Source organism: Myotis daubentonii, chromosome 5, assembly GCF_963259705.1.
Source record: "Myotis daubentonii chromosome 5, mMyoDau2.1, whole genome shotgun sequence".
Taxonomy (NCBI): domain Eukaryota; kingdom Metazoa; phylum Chordata; class Mammalia; order Chiroptera; family Vespertilionidae; genus Myotis; species Myotis daubentonii.
Genome location: NC_081844.1, coordinates 22,826,163 through 22,835,498, shown reverse-complemented (window position 1 = coordinate 22,835,498; position 9,336 = coordinate 22,826,163). Strand labels below are relative to the sequence as shown.

Sequence of the window (9,336 nt, the reverse complement as noted above, 5' to 3'; positions counted from 1 at the left end):
TATGGCAGATAGGGCTGGCCTGGCAGCGGGGTCGTGGCATATTTTACTACGCTGAGCTCTTAACACAGAGACACTCAACTCACTCAAAACCCCACGCGTGGTTCCTCACTAAATTAGACCTAGAATTACATATCGCCCAGCAGTTCCACTGCTGGGTATATACCAACAGAATTGAAACAGTTGTTCAAGACAAATACTTGTACACAAATGTTCTATTTACACAACAGCCAAAAAACGGGAGCAACCCAAGTGTCCATAGATAAACAAATATGGTCTATCCATTCAATGAAATACTGTTCAGTCACAAAAAGGAATGAAGCACTGATTCATGCTACAACCTGAATGAAACTTGAAAACATGTTGCCAGACACAAAAGCCCACAGAGTGAATAATTCCGTGTATGTGAGGTGTTCAGCACAAGCGTATCCATAAAGACAGAAAGCAGGTCAGTGACTGCCATGGGCCAGGGGCGGGGAGATGGGGAATAACTGCCTAATGGGCATAGTTTCCTTTTGGCGCGATGGAAACCCTCCAGGACTAGACAGAGGTGATGGCTGCACAAGTTGTAAATGGACTAAACACACGGAATTGTTCATTTAAAAGTTTTATGTTATGTGTAATTTACCATAAAAAGAAAAAGGCCCATGGAGGAAGACCGATTATTAACCCATTGGACAAATGGGGAAACTGAGGCTCGGAGCAGAGACCAGATCTACCCAGCCTGAGGGCAGGGAGCCAAGAGGTGAACCTTGCCTATCCAGCCAGAACCAGAGTGCTGACTGCTGCCGCCCGGCCTTACCTCAGACAGGTCGTCCTGCTCGGGCGTGTTGGAGCCGCCACTGTCCTGTTCCTCCAGATGCACCACGTCTAGGAAGGGACCGAGAGTGAGTGGAGGCCAGGCTCCCAGTGGATTCACCTCCGGCCCCTGTGCCCCCAGCTGTCACCTGGAAAAGGGTCCCGGGTGAGGCCCAGCTGGCGGATGATGTAACGAGGGATATCTGTCTTGACCAGGTGCCCCTCCTTGGCGTGGCCCTCCGCTGCTTCTAGCAAGTGGTAGAACTCCTCGGGGTTGAATTCCTGAGGCAGGGCAGGGGCGGGCTCGCGGTGGGCTCGGAGGGGCCCCCGCCAGCCCCCTCCCCTCTCCCAGCCCCCTCACCAGGCATTCCAGCAGCCTCGCAGGGCGAGAGATGATAATGAGCAGTCTCTTCACCAACTGGGTGACGAAGGCCACCTCCAAGCTCTCAGAACGTTCATAAGCCTGGGAAGGGGAGCGCAAAATGTGGTTGGCCTGGGGCGGGATTATGGCCAATTTTACACAAGCCCTGCCTCAGCCAGGCCCCTCGCCCAATCCTACTGGCTACACACTGCTCCTGTTGTCCCATTTTATAGGTGAGAACACGGAGGCACAGGCCTCACAGTAAAAATAACAATCACTGTTGTTATAGCAGACACTGTCCAAAAACCCTCACTCCTTCAATTCATGTTCAAAACAGCCCTATAACGTGAGGTGAGTCAGAATCCCTCTGACTGACAGGCTCTCCCCTCAGATCTCTAAGTGGCTCTCTACTTCTCCTTCAGGTTGCCATTTGGTGGTCACCTCCATGCAACTGAGTGGCACTGGGAACACAGAGGAAGATTCCTGCCTTCCTGGGGTTCAGATCCTAGGACGGGAGATGGACGGGAACATGAAAACAGGCAAACCAAGGAAGGCAATGATTTCAGCTGATGCTTAAGGCTATGAAGCAAATGGAACAGGGCACCCGGATGGAGCTCATCGCCCCACCCCAATCTAAAATTGCACCCCACTCCCTGGAAGCACCTCAATCACCATTACCCTATTCCTTGTTCTAGCACATGAATACCCTTCAGACAGCTCACATATGAACTTTTCTATCATGCCCATCAGGGTGAGGGGAAGAGGCACGCACCTTGGCACCAAAAACCATACTCTTTGAGATCCCTAACACTTTAATGCCATATTTGAAAAACCAAAATGAATGCATAAAATGCGTGACAAGCAAAAGAGCAAAATTTAAATAAGGACAGGATGCAACAAGTGCCGTGCGCGGCATGTTGGAGCTTGAAGCAAAAGGGAAGGTACGTGACCATCTATGCCTGCTTTCAAAATCTTTAATGGTTTTTACAAAAATGTTATTATTGATAAGTTTGTTTCCACTACAACCAGGAAAGTAAAAGTATAACAAATTCTGGTTTAATTATAAATAAAATATTCAACCTAAAATCATGTGAAGGGGTGCGGAGGTGAAGGAGACAGCCGATCAGTGATTCTCTCTCATCATTGATGTTTCTCTCTCTCTTTTTTAAATATTTTATTGATTTTTTACAGAGAGGAAGGGAGAGGGATAGAGAGTTAGAAATATCTATGAGAGAGAAACATCGATCAGCTGTCTCCTGCACACCTCCCACTGGGGATATGCCTGCAACCAAGGTACATGCCCTTGACCGGAATCGAACCTGGGACCCTTCAGTCCGCGGGCTGACGCTCTATCCACTGAGCCAAACCGGCTAGGGCTCTTTTTTTTTTTTCCTTAATATATTTATATTTATTTCAGAGAGGAAGGGAGAAGGAGAGATAGAAACATCAATGAGGAGAATCACTGATCGGCTGCCTCCTGCATGCCCCCCACTGGGGATCGAACCCACAACCAGGGCCTGTGCCCTTGACTGGAATCGAACCTGGGACCCTTCAGTCTGCAGGCCAACGGTCTATCCACTGAGCCAAACCAGCTAGGGCAAATCATCATTGATGTTTCTCTCTCTCTCTCTCCCTCTCCCTTCCTCTCTGAAATAAATAAAAATAGATTAAAAATAAATAAGTAAATAAATACCTACTAGATTGTTTTTAAAAAAAATAATGTTAAGTTTTAATATACCTACTTTACAACTTCTTCAGTAATTACTTCAGTGTTCTGGGGGCTGGGGGAATCAATCACGTGCAGCATCCTAGTCCCAGCCCTGATGCCCACTGTTTGTCTTCTGTTTCTTCCGGCTAGAATATCAGCTCCCCTAGGGCAGGGACTCTTCAGCTTCTACGTCAGTGCTGGCCTCAGACTAGACTCTTAATAAATATTTGTAGCATTAAAGAATGAGTGAGGCCCTAGCCGGTTTGGCTCAGTGAATAGAGCGTCGGCCTGCAGACTGAAGGGTCCCAGGTTTGACTCTGGTTAAGGGCACATGCCCAGGTTGTGGGTTCGATCCCCAGTAGGGGGTCATGTAAGAGGCAGCCAACCAATGAGTCTCTCTCATCATTGATGTTTCTATCTCTCTCTCCCTTCCTCTCTGAAATCAATAAAAATAGATTAAAAAATAAAAAAAGAATGAGTGAATCCCCTTTTTATAGCAAAAGGCACAGGGAGGTTAAGTGACTTCGCAAAGGCTGCACAGTACATAAGCGATGACCTGAGTGGGAATATATACTGTTTGAAGTCTGTGCTCTTGACTCCTATGGACCTAGTGGCAAAATCCAAACTCAAAACAGATTTGATGCCAAAGTATGTAATTATACCAATATGCTGTCCTTCAGGGCAGAGGGCCAGGAGCCCAGAGCACTATATTCTGGTGCTTATACCCTTATCCAACCTCATCTTCTCAAAATAGTACAGTTACTTGGCTTCTGCGCTCCTGGAATTTTCCAGACTGCCTCCTCATCTCAGGGCCTTTGTATGTGCTGCTCACCCTGCGCAATACACATTCCTCCCAGCTTTTTTTTTTTTATAGCTGCCACTTCCTCATTCTTCTTCTTTCAATTTCAAAGCCACCTCCTCCAGGGAGGCCTCCTGGACTTTACAAGGAAAGCCCTAACACTCCATCTGGTTGCCCTATTCTATTTGCTCCATAGCCTTAAACATCAGCTGAAATCATTGACTCCCTTGATTTGTCTGTTTTCATATTCCTGCCCATCTCCCATACTAGGATAGCAACCCCAGCAAAGCAGGAATCTTTCTCTGGTTCGTTCACTGTTGTGTTCCCAGTGCCCTAGCACAGTGTCCAGCACATAGTAGGTGTTCAAAAAATGCTATGCAGCCAAAACCGGTTTGGCTCAGTGGATAGAGCGTTGGCCTGTGGACTGAAAGGTCCCAGGTTCGATTCCGGTCAAGGGCATGTACCTGGGTTGCAGGCACATCCCTAGTGGGAGATGTGCAGGAGGCAGCTGATCGATGTTTCTCTCTCATCGATGTTTCTAACTCTCTATCTCTCTCTCCCTTCCTCTCTGTAAAAAATCAATAAAATATATTTTTTAAAAAATGCTATGCATTATCATTGAATAGGGACATTACCTTGTTTACTTTCATTTATTCATCCATTCATTTAATCAACATTTATTGACCGCCTACTAGGTGCAGGACAGTCAGGATACAACAGTGAACAAACAGGCAATCTCATCACCCACCTGTGGGACTGACATTGGAGTAGGTGAGACAAGAAATAAGATAAGAAAAAACAGACATTATGATGGATGGTGCTAAGTGCTAAGGTAAAATCTTAAAGAGACAGTGGGTGGTGAGTGTGAGCAGAGATTGACATTTTATTTAATTTTACTATTTTATTATTTTTTTACTGGTTTCAGAGAGGAGGGTAGAGGGAGAGAGAGATAGAAACATCAATGATAAGAATCATTGATCGGCTGCCTCCTGCTGAATCGAACTTGGGACTTCATCCTGCAGGCCAGCCCTCTATCCACTGAGCCAAACCGGCTAGGGCCAGAGTTTGACATTTTATTTTAATTTTATTTTTTTAAAAAATATTTTATTGCCGAAACCGGTTTGGCTCAGTGGATAGAGCGTCGGCCTGCGGACTGAAAGGTCCCAGGTTCGATTCCGGTCAAGGGCATGTACCTGGGTTGCAGGCACATCCCCAGTAGGAGATGTGCAGGAGGCAGCTGATCGATGTTTCTCTCTCATCGATGTTTCTAACTCTCTATCCCTCTCCCTTCCTCTCTGTAAAAAAATCAATAAAATATTTTTTTAAAAAATATTTTATTGATTTTTTTACAGAGAGGAAGGGAGAGGGACAGAGAGTCAGAAACATCAATGAGAGAGAAACATCGATCAGCTGCCTCCTGCACACTCCCTACTGGGTATATGCCCACAACCAAGGTACATGCCCTTGACCTGAATCGAACCTGGGACCCTTGAGTCCACAGGCGGACGCTCTATCCACTGAGCCAAACCAGTTAGGGCCAGAGTTTGACATTTTAAATAGATGGGTCTGAAAAGCCAACCTGAGCCCAGCCAGCTTGGCTCAGTGGTGAGCGTTGACCTATGAACCAGGAGGTCATGGTTTGATTCCTGGCACATGCCTGGGTTGCTGGCTCCATTCCCAATGTGGGGTGTGCCGGAGGCAGCCGATCAATGATTCTCTCTCATCATTGATGGTTCCATCCCTCTCTCCCTCTCCCTTCCTCTCTGAAATCAATAAAAATATATTTAAAAAATAAAAATAAAAAGCGGACATGAGAAGGTGACAGTAAAGACCTGAAGGAGGTTAAATACCTACTTCCCCATCAGAACCACGTCCTTCTTTTCCACCCCTGAATCCTCAGCTCCCCACCAGCGCCTAGAACGTGTTAGGAGCCCCGCGAGTGGGTGTGGGGTGACGGATGGCATTGGCCTGATTTGGGGGTGCAGAGTCTGGGATGGGGCTGGCCTCCCCGAGCACTCACATCCTGCAGTAGCTTCTCTAGGTTCTCCTGCAATTCGTAGAAGTAGACGGTGGTGATGAGGCCATCGCGGGACTTGGTCAGGCAGTCCCGGGCCAGCTCGATGATCTGGTGGTGGATAAAGCTGAGCACGCCGTCGGCCAGCGGCAGCACGCTGTCAGGCTCATAGGCGCGGGTGAAGTCCCGCAGCTTCTCCTCCATCTGCGCCGTGGCCTGCGGAGGAGGGAGGCCAGGCGGCGTGAGCGCTCGGGGCTGGGCTGAGCCCAAGGGCTGTGGCCGCAGGAGCCTGCGCCGAGCGCGCCGGCCACCAGGGGGCGCGCGGAGCCAAGGCGAGCAGAGCTCCGACCGCCCGGCCGCCCCAGACCCCGCCTCACCTTCGGGAACCTCTCCTTGTAGACGTGGTTCATCATCACGATCTCGTTGTCATAAGAGGAGGGGGAGCGTCCGGGGCTGTAGGAGAGAAGCCCATCCTGTCCAGTCCCCCGCCTGTTCGCGGGGACCGGGGTCTCGCGGTGCACAAGCCCCCAGACTCGCTTGGAGTTGGGGGACGCCGGCCCACCTGAGGCTCCTCGAGCGGGGCCGCACGGCTGGGGAGCGGCGGCCGCCATCCTCATCCGTGATGCTCTCGGTGCTGCCGAAGTGTTTGGAGAGGAAGTGGAGCTCGTCCACGGTGGGCTGGTAGGGCAGCTGGTGGAGGCGCTCCTGGGAGGAGCAGGAAGACTGGGGGAGGGGCAGAACGAGGGTCAGAGCTACTGCCGGCCCCTCACATCCTGGGACCCTGGCCTGGGGTTCCTGGGGTGGATGGACTACTGGCAAGGTTGGTATTAGGGCCTGATTAGGACCAGGATCCTGGATGTCCCAGGGCCCAGGATGGGACTCCAGGCAACAGAGGGATGAGGACAGACATGGATAACAGTAACACAGACATAGATGTGACTAGAGAGAGCCTGTAAACACCGGAGAGTCAAGTCACATCCCTTCTCTGTTCAGAACGCGCCATGGCTCCCACTTTAGTCAGAATGAACACTAAGTCCCTCCCACACCCCACAAGGTTCTGCACTAACATCTGGCCCTGTCCTTCTGTCATCACCTCTGCCCACTCTCCCCCTCACTTGCTCTATTCCAGCCACAGAACTATGGCTTTCTTTTTCTCTTCTTTTTTTCAGAGAGGAAGGAAGAGAGAGAGAGAGAGAGAGAGACATCAATGATGAGAGAGAATCATTGATCAGCTGCCTCCTGCACGCCTCACATTGGGGATTGAGCCTGTAACCCAGGCATGTGCCCTGACTGGGAATCTAACCGTAACCTCCTGGTTCATAGGTCGACTGGCTCAACCACTGAGCCGTGCCAGCTGGGCTATGGCTTTCTTGATAAACTTTGAACAAGGCGGACACACTCTTGCCTCCGGGCCTTTGCACTGACTGTTCCCTCTGCCTGGAGCACATCTACTATGGATTAAATGTCACCTCTCAGAGAGGCCTCCTCTGAGCACACACCTATCTCTTCCTATGCTTACCCTCTCCTGTTTCTTCTTCGTTTTTTTTTTTTCTGGGAGGAGAGGGGGAAGAGAGGGGGAGGAGAGGGGGAGGAGAGGGGGAGGAGAGGGGGAGGAGAGGGGGAGGAGAGGGGGAAGAGAGGGGGAGAGGAAGAGGAAGAGAAGGGGAGGAGAGGGGGAGGAGAGAGGGAAGAGAGGGGGAGGAGAGGGGGAGGAGAGGGGGAGGAGAGGGGGAAGAGAGGGGGAGGACAGAGGGAAGAGAGGGGGAGGAGAGGGGGAGGAGAGGGGGAAGAGAGGGGGAGGAGAGGGGGAGATGAGAAAGCTAAAGAGTAACCCTCTCTTGTTTCTTCTTGCTGTATTTATCTCCTGACTTATTACATCTTTATGTAAAAAGCCTTTCTGTGAGTTACCCTTACATTTAGAATAAAATTCACCTCCCTGCCCTGGGCAACAGGCCCCAGCAAAATCAGGGTCTCAACCTGCATTACCTTGACTCCTCTACTTATTTATTTGTTACTAGAGGCCCGGTGCACAAATTCATACATGAGTCCCTCTGGGTGGCCTGCAGGGAGCAGGCTGAAACCTGCAGTCCAATGCCGCCTGCAGCTCCTACCTGCCACTCCCGCTCATCCCAGCCCCACTGTACCTACTGTGGGCTTGCACCCAATAAGTCCCCATTGGGAGGGCTTGCCCCAGCATCTGGCACCCTCCCAAGGGGAGTGGCCTGCGGGATCAGCTGAAACCGGCTCTCCAACATCCCCCGAGGGGTCCCGGATTGGAGAGGGCGCATGCCAGGCTGAGGGACCCCACCAGTGCACGATTGGACTGGGGAGGGCTCCAGGGTGTGTCCGGCCCATCTTGCTCAGTCCCCTTTGGCCAGACCCCAGCAGCAAGCTAACCTACTGGTGAGAGCATCTGCCCCCTGGTGGTCAGTGCATGTCATAGCAAGCGGTTGCGCAGCCTTAGCATATCATTAAGCATATTACACTTTGATTGGTTGTTCGGTTATTCTGCATCCAGTCTATTTGTATATTACCCTTTTATTATATAGGATTACTGGCTGCTCTGCTTGAGGACAATGATTGGCTCTGCTTAGTCCTTGGTCAGGGCTTGGCATGCAGTCAGGGCAAACACAGACCCACAGATATCAGTGGAGAGACACAAGGACATCCACTTGATTCTGTAGGCAGAATTCTCTTTTTAAAAAATATTTTTTAAATTGATTTCAGAGAGGAAGGGAGAGGGAGAGGGAGCTAGAAATATCAATGATGAGACAGAATCATTGATCGGCTGCTTCCTGCACACCCCCTACTGGGGATCAAGCCTACAACCCAGGCCTGTGCCCCTGACTGGATTCGAACCTGGGATCCTTCTGTGAGCCAAACTGGCTAGGGCAGCCGTGGGCAAACTACGGCCCGCGGGCCGGATCCGGCCCATTTGAAATGAATAAAACTAAGAGAAAAAAAAAGACCGTACCCTTTTATGTAATGATGTTTACTTTGAATTTATATTAGTTCACACAAACACTCTATCCATGCTTTTGTTCCGGCCCTCAGGTCCAGTTTAAGAACCCACTGTGGCCCACGAGTCAAAAAGTTTGCCCACCCCCGGGCTAGGGCCACAATGCTCTTTTTAAACATCACATCACTCACTCCCCTGCCTAAACTCTCTACCCCATCGGTATCTACTAAAATCATTTTTAAAAGCACATAATCTATGGCCTACAAAAGCACAATTTCAAATAGTTCAGATTGAAATTTTAATAGGATACAGAAGAAGAAAAAAGCCTTTCTATGACTTCCCCCTACATTAGAATAAAATCCACCTCCCTGCCCTGGCCAACAGGCCCTCGCATAATCAGGGTGTTGGCCTGCCTCACCTTGACTCCTCTACTTCCAACCCAAAGTCCAACTGCACAAGGTTATTTTCAACTTTCCCAATATGGCCAGTTCTCTGTTGTTCCTCATTCCTGGAACACCATTCCCTCCCTTCTTCCACCTGCCAAATTCCTGCTGATCCTTCCTCTTGGCTTCAATGACAACTCTTCCAGGAAGCCTACTTGACTCTCCCCTAGCTAAGTCAGTTGCCTCCTCTCTGCTACCACTTCCCCTTACACTACTCCCATCACAGCTCCCATCCCCCATTGTAAATGCCTTCTTAC

General features: G+C 49.9%; 1 protein-coding gene across 3 annotated transcripts in view; it reads right to left on the bottom strand.

Moving 5' to 3' along the window:
* MAST1 (microtubule associated serine/threonine kinase 1) overlaps positions 1–9,336 on the bottom strand; it is a 38,093-nt gene that overhangs the window by 19,948 nt on the left and 8,809 nt on the right. For all 3 annotated transcript variants that reach the window (XM_059696530.1, XM_059696527.1, XM_059696529.1), the window contains 6 exons: positions 6,240–6,400; positions 6,055–6,130; positions 5,684–5,893; positions 1,157–1,258; positions 945–1,077; positions 800–867 (listed from right to left, as the gene is read on the bottom strand). In XM_059696530.1, coding sequence (XP_059552513.1) covers positions 800–867; positions 945–1,077; positions 1,157–1,258; positions 5,684–5,893; positions 6,055–6,130; positions 6,240–6,400 — 750 coding nt within the window. The remainder of the gene's footprint in view (positions 1–799; positions 868–944; positions 1,078–1,156; positions 1,259–5,683; positions 5,894–6,054; positions 6,131–6,239; positions 6,401–9,336) is intronic.